At 41.1% G+C, this 22,450-nt stretch overlaps 1 protein-coding gene across 1 annotated transcript in view; it reads left to right on the top strand.

Moving 5' to 3' along the window:
• Window positions 1-21,664, top strand: part of LOC6630117 (trophoblast glycoprotein) — a 61,927-nt gene extending 40,263 nt beyond the window's left edge. The window contains exons 3-4 of the mRNA XM_002053352.4: window positions 4,870-4,930; window positions 19,636-21,664. Of these exons, the coding sequence (XP_002053388.1) occupies window positions 19,659-20,936 (1,278 nt within the window). The 5' untranslated portion in view covers window positions 4,870-4,930; window positions 19,636-19,658 and the 3' untranslated portion in view covers window positions 20,937-21,664. The remainder of the gene's footprint in view (window positions 1-4,869; window positions 4,931-19,635) is intronic.
• The last annotated feature ends 786 nt before the right edge of the window (window positions 21,665-22,450 follow it).

The following is a 22,450-nucleotide window of genomic DNA, read 5'->3' as shown; positions in this document are numbered from 1 at the left end:
CCACAACTGGCAGATAGTCCCGAAATTTAATTATTTTCATTGCCCAATAGCTTTTACATCTGCACTCCTCTTGCAATGTGTCATAGGGCACAAAACGCACTCAAATCGCAGTCACATATCAGGAATCGCATATAATAGCAGACCCGCCGAGGGCGGGTGAAACCGTCAACTGCAGCTCACAGGCAGAACACGTAATCAACAAATTACGACTGTAACCCCAGGAGGGAGGAGAGCACCCGCTAATTCAAAATGGGAATTAGACCTGGAGTCGTAAACGCCGCTCATGGAATTAGTTATAATGTGTACGTAAATCAGGGGCGTTTGTCGTGGGTGCTCGAGGCTATGAGAATCTGTGACAACAGTTGTTCGCAAACACGTAACGCATCAAGTCCTGCGGCTGAATTAACGAAAACACTGGCCAACATGGGCTTAGAACTTAAAATGGAAAATAAGAAATATAGCAAAGCTGAATGAGTTTTATAATCCATTAAATTGACGAATAACTTGATTTGTACTTAAGCATGATGGTGTTCGGGGCTACTATCTCAGATTAGTCGGAGTTTGGAGAAAAGCTCGAACAGTCGCTGCTCCAATCAGCACCAGCACAGGAACTATAAATGACATCGAATTAAGGTGACCTTGCAGTAAGAGTTTATTTCCGAAAATCGATAAATTTCCTGTATGTAGAGCTTTTGACCCCCATTTTCACCAAGAAGGAATGCATTTTTTTTTCCACAGATGAAGGTGGAATTTTCCAAAACCCCGTCCTAGCACCTTTATCACATAACTACAGTGAAAATTTCAGCTTCGTCCTAGCTTTTACGGTTTGCTTTCTGCGTAGATCACCAATCAGTCAATCAGTCAGTTAGTCATTCAATCAGACAGGACAAGCAGTTATACATATAGAGACTTATCTTTTATTTATTGTCTACCGTAATTTTGCAACTACAATTGAGCCTCGCTTCTGTGTACAACGTGTGGGACAGTGTTGTGAATCGTGGCAGAGAAATGCAAATCCACAAGCATGAAAGTGCTTGCCACTGCTAATAATGGGCAACATCATTATGTTAAGGGGTTGGGGGGGGGGGGGGGGGAACTCGATAACTATTTCAGACAGGCATTTTGCTGGCTGGGTTACACTTTGTGTGCGGTAGGTAGGGGGAGGTAGAGAGTGGCAGTCACATGGTTTAAGGTTTCACTAACAAACACACTCACCCGCAAACACACGAACACACGCTTTAACATGCATTTCTCATGATGCGGATTTTGTTCACTTGACATTTTGACATTTGGCAGCTGGCGCCAAATTAACGCGACATCAGCGCCAGCAGGGTGTGTGGGATGAGGAGGGGTGTGTGTGGTAAAGGGGCAAAGGGTTGAAACTGCCATTGCACTGGCTTTAGTGTGCTATGTTGAAAAATGAAGTAAAGCGGTTAACCAAGTCAAAGAATGGCGGCCGGAGCTAACCCTCAACTGCCTGACGCACTAATTTATCATGTTCGACAGTTGTTATTGTTGACAATTTGACATGCAGAGGGCGTGGCAGTGGGCGATAGTAAAAAGCCGTAGACAATGGGATGTGCGTGCAGTCATGCATTAAATTCTCCGGAAAGACGACTTAATTGAAGACGAGCCTGAACCTCAAACTACGTAAATGCCGTTGAGCTGAGAGATTTGAAAATGAATAAAATATATGTAAAGGATGTTATATGACGTCAAAGGACGACAGGTTTTTGAATAGCATAGAAGAAGCAACAGCAGCTCAATTATGCAACGTATGCAACCCATTTTCGCATACAATTTCAATGAACTATGACCAAAGCCCGGGAGGGTTTTATGAAATTGGACAGAATATGATTCACAGGTGAAAAGCAGTCTTTCATTAATACGTCTAAGCACTTAAATGTGTGCTGGGGCGGGGGGTGAAGTTAAGGTACACACTTGTGTAGTCAAAATCAGACCCAAAGCCAAATTGACAACTACAATAGATAATGCATGTGACACATATGTATACAACAAAGACAAGGCATAAAGAAACAAGCCACAGAAGCTACAACAAAAGCTGGGCCCAGACAGGCAAGCAACAACAACGCTTTGAAGATGGGCACGATTTATTGCTGGCAGCCAGAAGCTGTAATAAATCGAAGTCAAGCAGACACTTTGCCACTTCTCTTACCATTATAAGACAAAAAAAAATTAATCACAAAAAGAGATGAGAGAGAAGAAAAAAACACACTGGAACCAAGACACGCATGCAGCCGCTTATGAGGTTTAATAAATTACGAGCTTCATTAAAGTGTTTAGCATGTGCAAAAAACGGGGATTTAACCATTTATTGAAGATAAAACCTATTGTGGTTAGGAAATGAAAAAAATTATATTAAAAAAAAAACTGCAACTGGAGTGCCTAATTCTCAGAACAGCAGAGTGTCTGAAATCTCTTCTTAGTCTTTCAATGGTAGCTTACTTTTGTTCATTATTGGGGCATACATTCTGCTAGCAGTTGCAATGAGGTTTGATCCTACTTGACAGGTTTCTATATTAAGGTGATATTACAGGCTGTTGGTTCCTTAACTAGTTGTTCGCATTTATAGTCTTATGGTCGAGGACTAACCTTTTAGCAAGTGCTATTTAAATCGATGCGTTCCAAGTCGAATAGGTCAGCAATCTATTGACTTTTTCAGCAGGAGAACTATTCCTAATGACTACATAAATGTATATTTTTTCTTTATTCGCATAATATTGTTTTAGTTTACCTTTAGGCAGTGTAAAGTTGAATAAAGGCTTACAATTAAAACTAGCAGTACTGGAAAAACCACAACATTGTCATTGATATGTTTCATTACCTTAGGCGCAAGTTGCACAAGCTGAAACGCAACTGCAGATACCTCGACTCAATTTAAATGCATCTCGGCAAAGTTCAGCTCTAAGTCCTTGCTTGCTGAAGCTGAATCGCAAGTGCGAGTAGCCACCAACTTTATTCACATTTCATTCGTTTGCCCACTCACACGTACTCATAAATTTGCTTGGAACCTCAAGTGGTCAAGCAGGGGCAGCAATCCAGCAAGGGAATTGTCCTGCCAGTCAACGTGACGTATGCGCAATGTGCCAACACTTTAGCTAAGCACTTAATTTAAGGCTGCCTTCATAAACAGAACGCAAACATGTGGCCAGATGGGTGGACTCCTAGAAGCGTCCTGCTGCTCAGGATGCAAACATTTTGCCTGCTGTTCGGCTCGCATTTCAATTAAGCTGCAGCTTTTGGAAAATGTTTCAGACAATTAGTCCGCCGCATGAATTATGACTTGGCTTTTATAAGTAAATCATGGTCAGAGCTGGTCATAAAATAATTTTAAATAATGGCCAGAAAAGAGAAAAAGTATAAAAAGTAAACCTTACAAAAGCAAAGGAAAGAAGCATAAGTTAGCTGCATGTGTGTAGTTAACTATTATGGCTGTGCCTGGGCACAGCTTATGCTATGAAACTTTTGTGCTTCATTTCCGTTTCCGGCTGCACACACACATGCACACAGACTGCAGACAAGTCAAAGGCTAAGCAAAGAGGGAGACAGAGAATATGTGAAAGCATATGCATAATGGCAAACGTGCCGAAAGCCAAAAGTATATGCCCAAAGACAATGCTAGGGTGTCTAGAGCGGAGGGCGGGTGTTTGCGGGAAGGCGTGGCAAGCTGCAGCTCGTTTGTTTTGACTTTCAATTGGAGAGCTGTTGCTTCTGGCTGCTAACGGCTGCTCACTGCCAGCTTGGCCACCCGACTGTCTGCCTGTTCGTCGACTGTTGCCTGTTTCCTGGCAGCTGGCTCCCGGCTGAACTTTGGCCATTTGTTTGCTGCCTTTTGGAAATATAATAAAGACGGCACCAGGCACATAATGCATTTTGCTTGTTTACATAAATATTTGCACAATATGAGAGAACAGCAGAAACGAAAAAACACAATGTTCGCCCACAATGAAAAAAGCAACGTACACCAAAATAATGCCCACACATTTTCTAACATTTTTTAAGCAATTGTCAACGTGTTGGGAAAATCCTTAGTCACATCAAGCAGCATACCTGAGCATCATCAACAAATATTTGAACTGTTTATGCAACAGTTCTACTCAATAATTTGTAATATTTCTATTCATATTTTCTTGCGAACAAATTTTCTTTAGACAATGCTTTTTCACGTCATGTCCAGCACTTTGTTTGCTTATCCTTTCATCCTTGCTCGACTCTTTCTCTATTGCCGCTTATCAATCGCAATGCCTCGCCTCGTTTAGTTTATTCCTTACATTGTCCTGACTTGAGTTGAGTCCTATTTGCAGCACTGAATATTTGTTTTGCCCCCAGAGCAAATGTTGTTGGGTCGTGCATGTCGTAGGTCACTTTAGATATTTATATAACTTTTCCAGTGACAGCAGCAACAATAACTATGAGCATCAAATGGGAAAAGTTTCATTTGCCTTGATTAGTCAACCAGGCAAGTAAGTCGCTGAGGGAGTGGCAAGTACCAGCTCCCTGGAGATTAGGCAGTTGGCAGCTAAAGAAAAATTAAAAACTTCAACAAATAAATAAATAACAATGGTAATAGATAATGGCAGAGTATAAGTAAAAGTTTATTTAAATAAATGTAGAAATGCAAATGACCTGAGGACATTAATTGTAGAAAACTTTTTGAATGACTTATGTTTTTCAGACAGCAATCAACTGTAAACTGAGCCACAAAGATAACATGAATAGGTCTAACTTTTGACAACTTTATTCAAGTTCAAAAATGTAGTTGTAGGTTGAGCGTCAAAACCGCATTGATGTTTAAAAATCAAATAAACTTTATATCTAAACAACATTTTTATTGTTTTCTCGTTGCAGCATCTGCACAAGCGATTTCACAACAATAAGAAAACTCAGCTATACACATTCTCTCTAAAAGGTAAGTTAGATAAACTAAACCTATTAACCAAACCCTGAGAGGGCACATTTAAAAATTTCGGATCTGCATGTTACATTTATTTATTAGACTATTACAGGTAGACTACAAGGTTTTCAAGTTCATGGTAAAAGCTCCTTGTACATTTCATCTCCCAGCCTTGTAGAAACAGCAGACTCTTTCATGAGTGGGCAAATAGTTAACTAAGAAATACAATTGGGTTGATGCTTGTGATCTTCGATCAATATCGTAGTATTAAACATCTTTTAAAATCCATGTTCTATACCAAACACTATCACTGTAGTCACTGTGGGATGGATACTACTGAAGGAGTCACCACCCAACGCCCACGCTTTTCAATTAACTAGCCCGCCAGGGGCAAAGCTTAAGACCCCATGTCAACTGCTTGCATCACATACGTTTTTCAACAGAAGAGGATAGGATAAAAAACGGAAAAGTACAGCTCAAAGTCATTTGCACTGTTTGGTTTCCACATCCGCAGTTCCAATTACGTTCTGTGGTCGCGAAGCGTTCGCTGGCTGTGTGATGTGCTCAAGGAATCCTGCTCATTGCTGGCAATCTCTTGCTTCCACTCGGATGCAGGCTTTCGGCTGGAGGAGGCGGCTATCCTTCACCAGCAATGTGTGCAAATAGGAGGAAGTCTGTAGCAATGATTTAATTACGCAAACAAGGAACCTTACTGAAGGGGATGGGATTGCGTCTGCCTTAAGCCGGCGTTGGGCAAGATGGGAATAGTATAGAGTATGTCATAACAAACATAAAATGGCAACTTGTGCCACTTGAGTTGCAAGTTGCTCATACGTTGCATTGCCAGCCTCTGAGGCGCACTCTCGACAGCTGTCTGTCTCTTTGTCAGTGTGCTGTCAAGTTCCTTCTGCGAATTCACTCAGCTCGTCTCAGCCAGGTCCCCAGATCCAATTCCAGTAACTCCCCCTTGCGACCCTTCATCAGCTGCCGCCTTGAACGAAAAATGCAATTCAAGCAATTTTCAATTTTCGTTGTCGCTGCAGCCGCACATCGCGCTCCGGGCAAAAGATGCACATAGCTACCCAGCTACCCAAGCAGCAGAGTCTTAACTGTTAGCCAAACCCTCGACCGATCCCAAAACATCTTACCCCTGGCCTTGGCCAGTAAGCCTGCTTTACATCAAATTGAAAAGCAAACTTGTCGCGCTGAAAAATTTTATCATTTCGCAGGTCTACTGCCAATTTTTTACTTACCCATTGCAGCTGGCGTTGAGCCCTTGCGACCTGCTGCCTGACCCTTGGCCCCTCCCAGACAGCCAACCCTTTAGCCTGGCAGCACTTTTATGGCTTAAGCAGCGCTTTGCAATGCGTTAAAATCGTGCGAAAACTTTTTGCGCAAGATTTTATTTCGTTTTATTCCAATTTTTTTCGCTCCAAGTTCGCTGTTGGACTCGTTCTTTCACTCTATCTCAAGCGACCTTCCTTTCACTCTTTCGCAGCGTGTCTCTCTTTCTCTCTTCTATTTTTGCTGCCTTTTCCTGGTGCCTTCAACTTTCCCTGCTAAGCTTAAAATTAAGGCATTAATGTTGGTTTTATGGATTCATCTGAATTGGTTCCTCCCTCTCCTGGCAGTCGCTTCAAGACTTTTAGCTTGGCAGTTAGTTAGAAGTTTGGACTGAAAATGTATTTAAAGTCCAGCACAAACAGTTTGCACTGCGCTCTGCCGCAGTGGTAAGTGCATGCAAATAATAGTAACAATAAACTTCATGTTAATCTCTCTCTCTCTCAATTGGAAGCTTTTGTTCTTTGCCAGCTGCCGCAATTCTTTACAAAACGTATTGAAAGAAACCTCGAAAGGGTTTTTCTATTAGATATGAGCAGTGAACAAGTTTGAACCGACATTGCAAAGGTTATACACATTTTTGTCACGAAGTGCTTAAAACATTTTTGTTAGATTAAATCCCGAATAGACTCTAAAGCGATTTCTACAAAGAGCCACAATGCAAAACGAGATAGCTTGCAGTCTAACAATACGTTAGACGCGATGTCAAGAATTGCGGGCTTTTTGATTATGCCAGACTTCTTAGCAAGCATCTGAATTTCTACACTTCAACGGAATTCGTAATTTGCGGTTGAATTTTCGCGGCACTGCGCTGTCAGTTGTATTATTTGAATGCTAAATGCTTAACACCATGAACTGCTGCGCAGGTGGGTTGTGTGTGTGCCCCAATCCACTATGTATTATAATTATTAGCTGAATAGAATGTTTTACTTTGAGCTAGGTGAATCTCACTAATTAAACGAGTCGTAGCTCTGACATGTGCTTTTCTTTCTCTAGAATTGAGAGCATGACTACCTAGCTGCAGCCAGTAAGATCCGAGCAATCTGTCCAATTAAAATAGCTGCCATTTCTCGTCTTTCCACAAGCTATTCACAGGCTAACCTCACCCAACGAAAATAAGCTCCAGGCTTTTTCGACTTTCTCAGTCGGCCAGATGATTATCCTAACCTAATCCAATGCAAACTTAAGCTCTTCGACTTTAGATTAGCTAATGGCTTGCTCGAATTGTATAAAGAGCAAGTGGATTTTAGTAAAACTTTCTCTATTAAGGGAAAATCTCATTAACTTAAACGCAAACTACCGGACAAACAGCTAGTTTTGACTTGTGTATTTCATTCATTCTGTATTCTGCACAGACTAGTAACAAAAAATTAAACTAACTCATCTCACCAGGTTATACAACCCCCCCCCCCCCTCCATCCATTGCTACCTCTTTGTCTAAAACAGCCTACACAGTTTTTCAAGCCCAACACTTGTAAAACAAAAAGCAATTTACAATGAGAGACCTCGACAATGGGAGGGCTGACGCTGCCTGTACCTCCGCCCAGAAATCCAATGCACAAATGCAATGCCAACCTTGCAACATCAACACCAACAACACCAGCAACAACAACAACGATAACAACAACGATAACAGAAGTTATACAAATGACTGCAAATACTCAAAGCAAAAACAAAAGCGCACAAAAAACCCATAAAAAAATGAAAGAGATTTGCAAAAGTCATTTGGCAAGTGGCGAGCAACTAGACGAATGGGGCTACGGCGAGTGAAAAGTAACGAGACGCAAGTAACGAGTGGCAAGAAACAATTTGCGGCGAGCAACAAAAGACAAGCGACGAACTACAAACAAAGCAACGCCAGCGACAACAAAAACTCTTAAGTATTCCGAATAAAAGAGCTGAAAAGCTAGGCTTACAAAGCAACTACTAAAGCAGAAATCGAGCAAAAAAAGCACACAAAGCGAATAGAAAAAGAAGAATAACTGCACGGTTGGTAGAATTTCTAAATGTAATATTATAAAAATAAGATCTTAGGTATTGTATAGATCATTTGAAACATCGTGCAAATATTGTAAGAGATAAATATGCGAAGCATATGCGAATATCGTTTTTCAGCGCTTATATAAATTTTGTTCATTAGGCGAATAGTAAAGCGTTACGAGTAGCTAATAGAAAAGCATCTTGCCAAAGGGCGAGATACATGCACGATTATTAAAAATACTTTTATGGTATTGTATTTCGTTAACTTTGGCGACCTGGCGTTACCTATAAAATGAAAGATATTTTACTATTTTATTAAAATTTGGTATCGCTGTTTTAAAATTTTCGATATGCAGCATTTCGATTTCGATTTTTATTGATTGATTTGATTGATCGAGTTCGAGGATAAACAGTCGCACATTCGAACGAGCAGACCGACATGGCAAGATCGACTCGGCTATTGATGCTGACCAAGAATATATGTATATACTTTATAGGGTAGCTAATGCATTCTTTCTGCCTGTTACATACACTTGCACAAAACCATTATACCCATGGTGAATAAATAACTTAACAGGAGTATTTAAATTTCCATTTACTCCTTAAAGATGGTATCTTCTTCCACTGGGACACAGACTTAACATTCGGCAGTCGTAGCTGACTATCCAACTAATTTTAAATAGCGCACAATGGACTCCTGACGTCCTTTGGTGACCAATCAATCTTACGGCCCAGTCCTGGCCAATCCAAACAGCCAGACCATATGCCTGGCCATGTCCATGTCCATGCCCACATGGAAGCATGGTTATACCGGCTGCTACTTCATCTTCATTCATTTCGCCAATTGCTTTGGCGTTGGCTTTTGTCAGCTTTTCCAGTTTTTTTTTTTTGACTGGGAAAATGTGTGCATGTCGACGATGGCGACAATTGCAAATATTTTGCAATTTTCCTGTTTTGTTAGTTGGCCATTTCTCTTACCCCGTTTCTTTGTGCATCTTCTGCTTCCTTCTGTTTCAGCTGCTGCCTCTCGCTTTGCATTTCGGCATCGGGATGAGCCAGTAAAAGGGATGCTACCCTCTGTTTGCTTCGTTGTTTCCCCTGACAAGTAAAAGCACGGGCCGGGGAGCTGGGGGCGTTGACTTGTCATGCTTGAGTGCAGTTGCCTGCAGCGCCAAAAATATGCAACTGAGTGTACATCCGACAGCATACCCCCCGCTCAGCCAGCCAGCTGGCCAGCCTGCCCTGACCTGCCGTACCCCCCGCTCCCCTTCCAGCTCACAAGCCGAACGGCTCTGCAATGAAGATTGATCACAGTTGGCGCAAGTTGAGCGCCGTTTGTACAGCCCCAACTGCAATTTTTATTCGTGCCACTTTCCGGCGACCTTCTGCTGCCGCTGCCTGTCGTTTAATATGAAAAATTGCGCCAAATATTTGCGAAGCGCGGCAAAAGATGCAGCAAATGTTAAAAGTGGCGCCCGCTCTAATTGTAAGAATTTGTCAGTATTGTTAAAGGGCTTACAAATTAATAGTTGGCCCGGATACTGGGCCAGAGACTCGTTGTGAATTGTTGAGTGTTTGGCTAAATGCCAGCAGCAAGAAACATTCTAGCGTTTAAGTCACGTATTCGCTAATATTTTGTGTTGAACTTATGGAAAAGGCGACCGATTAAGCAGAACGATATTGCCTTTTCATATACGTTTGGGATTCGATATACCTGATATGTATGAGCTTAAAATAATATATCATTCACATATTACAAGAGATATTCCAACCTGTCCGGATAAAATTTTTAGCTATATGGTGAACAATACTTAAGTAATGATTTCATATCCAACAGAAGCTACCGCTCCTATTAAGACACGGGTTGAATATAGCATATGCTACGAGGAAATATATGAATTGATTGCATTATGAATAGCGATTCACTAGCTTATCAAATTTCGATACATGTTTTCACAGCATTTATATTGGGACTTTAATTATTTATGTAGTTTAATGTTGTATATTTTCAGCGCGAATAAACAAAATAATTTAAATAATGGGCTAAATGTGCGAACAAAGTTTCTCAAGTTTTTTATAATTATTTTTAGGCATTTTCATTTTGGATTATTTTAATTATTTTTGATTTATTTTTCGGCTATAATTGCATTTGTAATCATTCTCGACAGTTTAAATTGCAGTAATTTTCAACGTTGATGCTCAACGTTACGTATACGCAACGTATACGTTACGTACGCACACACACATACATAGGCGCAACAATTTTATAAGCGACAACAACAATTCAGACGTTTTAACCTCTTTGTTCGTGTGCATTTCGAGCCAAATTGCCGTGTCGCTGCGGTTGTCATTCTGCTGTTGCACAGTGTGCCAAAAGCCAACGAGTGTGCAACAAACTGTTGCACGTTCAGCCATTGACTAACGGACTGTCAAAATGACCCCTTGGCCTGTCCCCTTGTTTGGCACTCTGGCCTCTGTGCCCCTTCCCTTTGCCCTTTGCTCGGCTGTTGCATTCGCCTTAAGTGCCGCAGGCAAGGTTTTAGCAACTGTCTGCCTCTAAGTATATATATATATATACAGCTGCCACTTCGCCCACATCTTGTTACCTTATTGCAGCGTCGCTCAAAAGTATGCTATTGTTTTTTGTATTCAGTAAATTGTACATTGTAAGGGGTAGATTGAGTATAAACTATCCAATTTGGCGAACTGTTTGGCAAGTGCTTCGCTTTGAGATTGTGAAGTGGTATATAAAAGAATTTTAAATTATTTAAACCAGGCTTAAACCTGATTGATTATTAGACATATATTAAATGCAACAGACAGGCAAAAGAATATTAAAAGAAAAAACACACTGTCACGACTTTGAAGCGAATTAGAAGTTATGCATTAAAAAATGACAAATTAGTTCTGGAACTATTTTTGCCATTTCATATAATGTAGTACATTATACCCGATGCTCAGTTAGTTACTTCTACGAGCCACTTGTCAACTGTTGAAGCGTCTTTCTTGCTGGCATCGCATCTTGCTCTACTTCTACTCTTCGCTGTTAGGCTTCTTGCCCCTCTCGTTGACTTTCCATTTCACATTGCCGCCCCGCCTGGCTGGGTCTGAGCCCAGTGCCAGCTACCCACACGGGAACTGTCCATTTATCTGTTGGACAAAGAGCAAAGGCGCACGGCAAACAGCTAACAGCTAACTGCAAACAGTGAAAGAGCCTTGGACGGTCCAGTGAGCCGCCAACCAGGCTTTGGTCTCGACTAGCGAGATGAGATAAGATGAGTGGAGACGGGGCCATGCATGGCAATCCAATTATCATACGCCCCGTGGTAGACGCTCTAATTGGAAACAAACAGCTGAGAGTCAAAAGCTAAAAGCGCCAGCATAAAACATTTGGCAGATTTACATTTCTCAAACAAACGGCGAGTTTTATAAATTTGCTTTTTTCATTATTATTTTTTTCTGTTTTTGTAGTTTTCGTTTTATCAGCAACGAGAGCTCAAAAACAAACTCAACAGCTCGACTTGCACACAAATTTCAAATGCAAAATATGCCAAGTGAATGTTAAACAAAAAAAACAAACAAACATGAGAAGTTCAGGATATCTTCGGCAAGCCGAAGATTTAATACACTTGTACACGTATCCCTTTTGCAGATTTGTGAGAAAATATCTTTGAATACAAAATATGCTGCCATATAAAATCCATATATGTGAGGCTCATAATGTAACTAATAAATCCCGAGTTTATAAAAGTTATCTTAATATATAGAACCTACTCTTTGACTGATTTTCCCTATGGTTGCTCTATGATATAGTGGTTCGATCCGGCTGGATCTGAGTGCAACAGAGACGGGACCTATGCAAAGTTTCAAGACGATAACTTTAAAAGTGAGCGACTAGTTCGCAAAGAAACAAACAGATGGACAGACGGACAGGTCTATGTCCACTCGGCTGTTGATGATGATCTAGAAAATATATACTTTATGAGGTCGGAGATGTCTCCCAGTATGCGCAACACATTTCATGACAAAATTATAATACCCTCCACAAGGGTATGACGAATAGTAGAAACAAAAAGCTGATGGCAGCTCTGTTTCCTTGCCGCTGCCTTTTTCTCGCTCTGCCGTTTATTAAAAATTCATTCAGACTTTTTATAGCGGGTAAATTGAGCCACTCCCCGCAAAAAAAACCCATTTCCCGAAAACGATGAGATCGAAAATATTGTATTTTAGTGTCGAGCTACAAACTAACAGAAACACTGCAAAAAATTTGCTGAAACAGTTTATACATTTTTAGCGGTTTATTGGACAATCAAAAAAAAAAAAAAAAAAATAGAAAAACAGTTGTTCATAGAGAGGGAAAAGTTTCCTTTAGAAGCCACAGCAGATGTGGAGCTGTCAGGGGGGAGGAATCAATAAAGCGAGCTGCTTCCACGAGATAGACACAGCTTGTTCTGTTCGCTTAAAAGTATTGCGAATGGAATTTTACTAAAAGGGAGAGCAACAGTTTTAAGCGGTTTTCAGTTCGAGCCGCGTATAGGCCCGACACAGATATATAAATCGGTTCATTGCTTTTTAGTTATAAGTTTTGTGTAAGTGGATTCGATTCGAGCAGGGGCTTAGTAAAAAACGCAATATAATCCATATACTTGTGCGAAAAGCTTAATAACTTTGTATATACTGTTATTAAGCTAAAAGAAAATGTATTTATCAAATATAAAATGTTATCTAGCGAGCTGTTATCTAGCTAAACGAATATTTCTTTAGCAAATTTATATATATTATATCTGGCGTCCAAACGGAGTCTTTGCCAAAGCTGTATTTAATTTGCAAAATCTTCTGCATGTCCTCTTAAAAGCTAATATATTAAACATTCAGTAATAGCACTAAGCACAGGCCAATGCTCACCTATTTTCAAATCTATCCAAAAATCCAATTTTATTTGCATAGCCGGCGCCCGAGCAGGGACATGGTAAGGCTTTCTCATAATCATAATTACATAGGTGCCAGTCGGTTTCAATGCCAATTGTTTTAATGGCATTTCATTGCTAGCTTTGAGTCGCTTACCAAAATAACAAAAGTTTTTGACTTGATAACGCTATTCAGAGCCTACGCCCTCAGCGGACGCCTAAAATCATGCAAACGAAAACAATGCTGTGTGTAACAAAAAACCCGAAACAACAACCAAACAAATACCATATTCAAAGAGCTGAATGCAACCCTGTCTCCCCAGGCGAATTCATGGTACGAATTTATAATTCAACGCGACCGCTTTTAATGCAATTTGTAAGTGTCGCGCGTGTTGGCCGCGTTTCAGACCGATTTGCAAAACAGAGAGTCTCTCTAGAGAGCGAGGAGAGAGAGAGAGAGAGAGAGAGAGAGAGAGAGAGAGAGAGAGAGAGAGAGAGAGAAAGACAACTGTTGATGGTGCAAGCGAATCAGCTGCAAGCCAAATGCATATTTGCATGTCGTGTCTGTTTCGATCTGGCAACGCTTTTCGGTCAGGCCGTGCAATTTGTAATTGTCGCCCCACACACGCGCCTTCTCACTCTGGGGTATAGACGCACATTCGCAGACCGCCCTCTCACTCTAAAATGTTTAACAACAGTTCTGGCATCCCCTTGAAGTTTGGACTAAAAACACTCGTCATGGATCGCAACTGACAGCTTTCGGCTGTGTTCAAAAACGGATTGCGACTGGTGCTTCATACTATTTTTTTTTTTTTTTTTGGTTTGTTTGTTGGCAACACGTGCATTTCCACTTTGAACCTCATGCATACATATGTGTATAGGGAATGGTGCGGCGTGTTTTTGGGTTCTGGTTATTTGGCGCCCGACACGACGTAGCGCTTTACTCCAATTACCAATTTGAATTCGATTTGCGCTTTAAAGGCTGGCGTTACCTTACTGGAATGCGGGGCCAGGTGAATGGGTATCGAGAAGCAGGTTCAGATTGTACTCGTACAGAGCACCAAAACATTAAAAAAGAGGCACTAAGCGACGCTTTTATGGCTCAATAAGTTTTAATAGCATGGACTGGATGTGAGAATACTTGATTTAAAATTGTTTCGTGTTTAATGCTTCAGTTTTTTTTACACATTAAATCCACATTCAATTCACAGGCCAACAAACGACCTTTGTTATACCCTGAACCCATGCAGGTGCTCCTAGTGCCTGCGCAGATCGAGTTTGTTTCTGATAATCGATAACTTACTCCGTTTCCAAGCAACCGATAAAAATCGATATCGATATCCTGTTTTTTGAGCAATTTTGGTAAATAATAAGCGCTAGAGTCCCCAAACTTGACATATAGCTTCTAAAATGGAATATATATATATGCATTTGATGTTAGAAGAAGAGGGTTCAGGGTATACCCTAGTCGGGAGCGCCCGACGAGAACCTCTTACTTGTTTTATTTTGTTGGTGTTTGTTATTCATTTGCAACATATGCAAAATCCGCATATCAACCAATAACTTGTAGCAGGTTCGGAATCTTAATTCATCCAAAAGTTCTTACATGGGTTCTACATAAAGTCGACATCAGTTTCAGATTAACTTTTACATTTCTTATAAATTGACTACGACTTGTGGACTAGAATGCGTATTTCTACTCACTTGGTATCCACAGACCCCTAGCTTGCCACAACAGCCGCCAAATTTACATCTTATCTCTTCATAGACTTCAAACTTCTGGGGAAATTTTGTCCAATTTTGATTGAACCACAAGCCACACACACACGCACACGCACATAAATTAAGACATAACCGCACCTCAGATAATTTTTTTACAACTTCCGTGGCGGGAGTTGCGTGCGAAAAGTTTTATAGACACAAAACGAGAAAAACATACAAAACACTTGGATGCCCCAGTGGCCAAGTACCCGAATGGCCGAGTGCCTGTGCACCCAGTTGCTTTTATTCCGGCATTCAAGTGCAATTAGCAGTCTGCTAATTACTCTAAACGGGCCCGGCAACGTTGGCATTGGTGAACCACGCCCTCAGCTACGTGAGGTACAACTTGACACCGGACTCGGCAACTCGATGCGCGCCGTACCGTAATTTTTACTTCACGCGGTGCAGTCATAATAAAATTATGAAGCCAACGTGCGCCAATTTTGTATTGCGGCCAGTGGCCGTGCGTCCGCGGGGCACAGACGTGGCAGACGAGACTTGAAGCCACTCAGACAGAGCTTCCTGAATATGGACGTGCACGTGGAGATGGACGCGAACGCGGACGCGAACGTGGACGTGGCTGTGTCCTGTGCGCAACTTTACTAATTGAGTTACACTCGGCTTGTTGGCGACTGCAGTCGCATTTAATTGCATTTCAAAGGAGCTGCCCTTATTGCATTTGCCTTCTGCCACAAAAGCTGACAAAAGCGTATCGAGATAAACCACATAAAATTCCTCACCACACCCCACAAGCATGCGCCCCATAACCACATAGTTTATGGCTAGGCAACAACAGTTAGTTGCCAATTTGCCACTTGGCCGGAAACTTTGGCTGCTTTCTTTTCGGTAAGCAAGAAGGTTTTACATTTTTTCTTTTACTTAATGACTGCAGTGCCAGGACATTTAACGCTTGTTGGCCGCATTAGCATTTCCGTATTTCCAGCAATTTCGCGTAATACAGTTGGCAACACGAACTCGCTCCCGTTGCCAAGCAGATTTTAACTTGCTATTCCAATCTTAAAGCAATTTGCAACACTGGCAAACTGAGGCGTGACTTGGCCAGTGCTGTAAGTGTCCTCAAAGTAGGCAACAAAGTGCTGCCAGAATGCGCTCTTCTCGTTGATTCTCAAATGAGGTCAAGTAAATAAATGCAAATAAAAAAACATATTCTACAAATATCGGACAAGGAAAATTACCGAAAAAGTGTAGGTTTTAGCACAGTGAATATTACAAAGTAACTACATAAGCCAGGAAACCGATAGTCGCCAATTAGCGGTGGGGGAAACCGTTGTACTTACTCCTCGGTTTCGCCCACTGGACTGATAAAGCTGTCTATAAAACAACCACCGACTCAAGAGAAGTCAGCCGCTGGATAGACCCCTTGGCCCCAACGCTGGAGTGGTAAAGAACTGCCCGGAGTCTAAATAGCAACTACTCTTTTGTATTATTTTAATTAATTATTATTAAATTATTTATTATATAGAGTGGCTTCACTCGAATCATAGTCATTTTTTTTGGGATGCAACCAATCAATGTTCTTTATCTAGAACTCTATAACTGTTGCACAACTTGGCCAGCACCACCCTATCCCCTCCCGCTTTCACTTATTTGATCCACTCTACATTTATGCTCCAATTAGACCGCAAATAGACGCTCCTCCATCGCGTGTTACAAATTAAGTGCCCAGCACCTATCGTTAACTGTAATCCGCTTTACATTTCCCAGCTTGTCATCCACAACCCGATCCCACTTCCCATTTACACCACCTACGCCTAGCCACGTCAAGTGCAACTGTTAAGTGCCTGGGAATTATAAAAAGAACGTCTGTGAATGCAAAATGCAGAATTCACTTTTATTTTTTCGTTTTTTACTTTTTTCTTATGTGCTGTGTTATTATTATGCGCAAGCAGAAATTGAAGCGAGGGTAAAACAATGCAAAAATATTCAAAATATACAGTAGCAGTTAGAACCTAACGAAGTTTAAATACACTAAAAAAACGATAAAATTTCTAATTGCAAATTATCGAATTACTGTTAGAATAATCATGATGTAGAGCCCCTTTTTCGTTAACAAATTAACTAATTTATATTAGAAAGCAGCTGAAATAAATTCAGAGATGTTTCACAACCTAACTACAGGCCACATGTTATATTTACAATGCCTTGTAAAAAGTATAAAAATGGCAGCGCAGTTAGAGTAAGAAAAACATTTGTACTGCCTTATTATTGTTGTAGCAAGCTGGTTGGGGTAGGCAACCAAAAACAATGGAGTGAAGTACGTGGAATATTATTGCAACAGTTAGCACACACACACACACACACGCACACACACGCACACATAAACACACATAGACGCATGTACCCACTTGAACACGTTGCAAAGTAACAAAAAACACGCGCGAGTTAAATTTTAAGCATGTGCAATTGCATGAATGACTGTGTGTGTGAGTGTGGGTGTATAGGTGTGAGTGTGTGTGTATTAGTGTTCTGGCTTGTTAGGCAGCCAAACAGGAAGTGACACACACTCATGCACCCCTTCGCTCATACACGCTCATACAAACGCTTGACTTGAAGTGCGCCTCCGTCCGCCATTTTGTTTGGCTTTACAAAATGTTTTATTTTTGCGTTTTCTTTTCTTGTTTTGTTTTGGGCATAAAATGGTGTTTATGCTTTGCTGGTTTCTCCGCAACAATAACAAAATGCAGGTGTGTCAAGTGTGAAGAGTGCACAGCACGATAACAAAAAAGAAATGTAATGAAAAACACACCAAATGCAGCAACAACAACAGCCCGTACGCCCGTGCTTTCATGTTTACGTGTTGGTTAACGTCCAAGTGACAGACGCTTTCCTACCCTGCTTCTTCTGTTACTTCAGCTTCTTCGACTTTTTGCGTTTCTCCTGCGCCCCATTAAAGTGTCAATTTGTGCCGTAAAATGCGATTTCAAACCCTGCAACATATTTGCCAGCACCAATAATTGGAACTCTGACGACGAGAACAGAGGCCATTAAATTGCCGTTAGCTTTCAATTTGGTGCCAGGTATTGGATGCGCTCATTAGCATTCGATGACCCCTGGCCACAGCTGCACGGACAAACGGCAGCTACAGTGAAGCAATTGAATTGAGAGAATGGACGGCAGGTACACGCAGCAGCGACTAATTGAGCTGCACAGCAGTGGCCACAAAATGCGGTATTCAATGGCCAAGAGAAGAGATAGACACAATGAGAGAGATAGCGAGAAATATAGAGAAATATATGGAGCTGGGCACTTTTACACATTCCCACTCTTTATGGCAGGCACACGTTAGGCTCATAAAGTCGGCCATATTCGAAAAAAAAAGTAGTCACCACGAGCTACAGGTATTAGGTGGGTACTTGAACTCGTATTGCTCGCAGCTGAAGTGGACACCTACTTGAAAGGGCTGGCCTTTCAGACTAATGTCTAATTATAATGTAATTGAAGTTTGATTGATGATAAGCTCGTTTCAGAATTTGAACGTTATTTCTTGATTTATTTACTTATCTATTATTTTCCTATTTATTCCTATTTATTTTTCCTATAAACCGAACCCAAAATCAAATCACAAAAGCAGCAGAGCCGGAACACGAAATGAGCTATATTTTTAATAAAAATTAGTTGGGCTTTAAATTATGAACACATATGAACTCGAAGTTCGAACCAAAACATAGATTTTGAAGCAAATCTAAATACGTTCAGTTGGATTTAACCGTAAACCTAGCTACCAAAAATGTATATTTGGGCTTGCAGACCAGATTAAAATACCGTTTGCAACTGTCTAAAAGATATGCGTTGCATTTTAAGGCCAATAATAAATTAAGTGGAAATCGGCGGTCTTGTGAAAGTATTTCTAACAGCAAAAGAAGGCAACTTTAAGCCCGTAATTTATTCTTGGTCTAAATTAAATTTATTTCATGACTTTGGTAAATCGCCCCTTTTTCACAAAATAATTTAAAATCAACATCGCAATCCTGAATAGGAATATTTCACTTTTTGGATACCCCACCCCCGTTCCCACAAAAATTATAAAAATGCATTTTTACATGCTTCGGTTCTTACACACATTTCATAAAAATCGAACTATAATCGCTGTAGTTAATCACGAGCGCCTTTGCCATATGTGGTGCTAAGGAAAAGTGTGTAACTTGAATCAAATTTAAGAATCCTTCCTTGTAAATGCATTGATTATTTTGCTTAAACTCTTAAAGTGTTTTTTTGGCCACTTCTGTGGCTCGTTTTGCGTTTCAGTCGATGCTAAACAAATAGCAATAAAAGCCGAAAAATAATAAGGTTTACTGCTGCCTGCGGTCGCATGGAGGCGGGACACGGTCGGCAGGTGGTGCGAGTGGGGGTTTGAACTTTATGTGGATTCCTCGTCAGTTCGCTTGAGTGCCCTTATGGCGTTTATTGTGGCTGGCGCTGCCAAAAACTTTAGCACTAAACAGAAATTACCCATACGCCATGGTTGCCGTTGATTGCTGGCGGGGGGTTGATAGGGAGAGAGAGAGAGAGAGAGAGAGATGATGTTGTGCTTACTCTTATGCAATGTTTAGCCTTTCATAAACTCATAAATCTGCAGGTTGTAAAGCATAAATTTGCCTCCATGAGAGCGCTGCCGAGCAGCTGCATGTTGCGGGCGGCTTTTTGGTTTTCAGCTCACTTTAAAATGCATTCGCAACTAATAAAACATTTGCACTTCACTATTAATTGCAGCTCTGTGTCGAAGTGGTAAAGAGATGGCCAACGAACCGCAGGTGCAGCCGCAAATGCTGCTCGTGGCTTTGCTGGCCATTAGCGCAGCTCTGTCGCTGGGCAGCGCCGAGAGCTCGTCCAGCTGCGGGCCCAATTTTCCGGTGGCCTGCTCCTGCGGCAACGAGATGTACGAGAAGACCGTTCAGTTCATTGTGAACTGCACAAATGCGGGCTTGCGCAACACCAGCGTGCTGGAGTACATGCCCGAGCAGGTGGAGATACTTATCTTTACGGGCAACTACATTACGGAGCTGCCATGGAATGTCTTTGGCAGCATCAATGACTACAAGCAGCTGAAGATCGTGGACATGAGCAGCAATCACATACGCGAGATACGCGGCAAGAGCTACCATCATGTACCGCACGTGGAGCGGCTCATCCTGAACCACAACAATCTGAGCATATCGCGCTTCGACGATGAGGTGAACCACCACCATCCACGCGTTTTCTCCAACTTTGTCAATCTGCAGAGCCTCCATCTGACCGATGCCTTTGAGGATCACAGCTCGCCGCAGCTGAGCGAGGATCTGCACGACATCTTCGTGAACAGCCAGCTGGTCAAGCTGCAAAAACTGCATCTGGAGCAGAACGAGATTACGCACTTCAAGGATCGCAACGTGTTTTGTGATCTGCCTGCGCTGCTCGATCTGCATCTAGGTGATAATCTGCTGAAGGACATCAATTTTGAGGTGCGCTGCCTAAACAATCTGCGCTTTCTTGATCTGGAGCGCAACAAATTTGAGTTTGTCAAGCCCAGCGATATGCGGCTGCTCAACCAGCTGCAGGAACGCGAGAATCGCACCGTCAATCTGGTTGTTGACTTTAATCTGAATCCCTTTGTGTGTGATTGCAAAATATCGCCTTTCCGCACGTGGTTGCAGGCGACGCGCGTACAGGTGCGTAATCAGGATAGCCTCATGTGCTTCCACGGTCTGCAACACGTTGATCCGGCGCCGGCGCACATCCTGCAACTGGACATGAGCGAGTGTGCAGCTGCGATGGAAGCAGCTGCTTCATTCCTGAACATCGCCGAGGATGAACAGCTCTACGGGCAGCTACAGCCGCACATTAGTGGACACACGGCCACATTGATCTTTCTGCTGATTGTGCTCAGCATGATCCTGCTGGGTCTGCTGGTGGCCCTCGTCTATGTCAGTCGCGACAAATTGAAGTTCATGATGACGCCGGTGTTCGATAATGTGGCCAAGAAAGTACAGTATACGTCGATTAAGGATGAGGATTGCCCGGAAGTGCATGTCTAAGCAGTGCCACAAATCCCACCCACACGTCCATATCAAACAGTAGCAACAGAACTAAGTACAGTTACGTTCGTATTTTTTTAAATTTAATTTTTGCCATTCGCATAGCGCCAAACGTGTGCCATTCACAGGGAACGACGTCTAAGAAACTAACCAGCGCATATCCTTTGAGAAGAACCTCTTCAGTTGACTCTACTTAAAACACACTCACAAACATATTGTTTGATAGTACATAAGCGAATTGTTGCATTTAAGGTAATAGTAGAACAACAACAACAACAACAACAACAAAATTGTGGCAAAGCTCGTTACACGCAATTACTAAAATAATGTTAGAGATTTTCTAAGTAGGATTTAAGCGGTCTTGTTATGCATTCTATGATTTCAATCGGCAAGCTGCCAATAATTTCGTAGCCCGTATATGTACATTCACATATACAAATATAAAAACATACTTACCATACATATATTGTAACAAACACGTTAGTGTTATCTGTGATTTAAGTTTAGTAGCTTTACTTTGTTAAAACTCAAGCAAACGAATATTGATGCATATAAAGAACTTCAACCTGTATAACATATGACGTACTTACACATATATATCACTTACACTTATGTTTAAAATACTAATAAATGTTATTAATCATTTGTCAATTGTAATATTCTAATGATTTGTACTTTCATTTTTATGTAATTAACATGCAGTTTTTATAAATAAACTTTAAACATGATTTCGAGTGCCTTAAATACATTTATAGATAGTTACTTCACAACACTAGTGAAAAAAAAACGAATTTATTAATAATAAGGAATTCATATTTTAAACACTAAACAAACACACTGAAAAATAGAATAATAGCTTTATGCAAGTTTTTGCAACTGGCAGAATGAGGCCTTATAAAATCCAGAATCGACTATCCGTCTGTCCGGCCTCTCAGAGACTCGAGAACTCAGCTCCTACTGGCTGCAGAGATCAGATTGTTTCAAATCATCGACACCTTGCTACGCCTCCATTAAATTGATTTAAATAGGGTATCATAATCCTGTTTAGCAACTCCATTATGGGCAGTTATAGATTTGAAAGGATGCAGGACATGACTTTGGGATCGTAGGAAAAAATCTTTTCGGTAATTGCCTGGAAAATAGTGAAAATATGCAAATGGAAATTTGAAATTATAAATTTGAAAAAAAAAGAGACTACATGATAAGGCGCCTATTTTATGTTTACTGATAGATCTCAGCTGACAGAGAAGGTAGATCAACGCTTTTTACAGTGAGTCCCATTTTGGAGATCTATGTACAATATATGTATACAGAACTTACTATGTACAAAACACAATATAAACTATATATTGTCATTGCGAAATAACTGTAAGTTAATTTTCATCAAATCCTGTTTTCAATTGTCGTGTGCGTCAATTTGTCATGTATGACTGACCATATAAATGTGTTTCCTGGCATATTTAAAGAAAACTATATATATGAAATTGCTGATGGTGTTTCTGAACGTATATAAT

Source organism: Drosophila virilis, chromosome 2 (genome assembly GCF_030788295.1).
Source record: "Drosophila virilis strain 15010-1051.87 chromosome 2, Dvir_AGI_RSII-ME, whole genome shotgun sequence".
Lineage (NCBI taxonomy): Eukaryota > Metazoa > Arthropoda > Insecta > Diptera > Drosophilidae > Drosophila > Drosophila virilis.
This window is presented reverse-complemented; position numbering and strand designations above follow the sequence as displayed.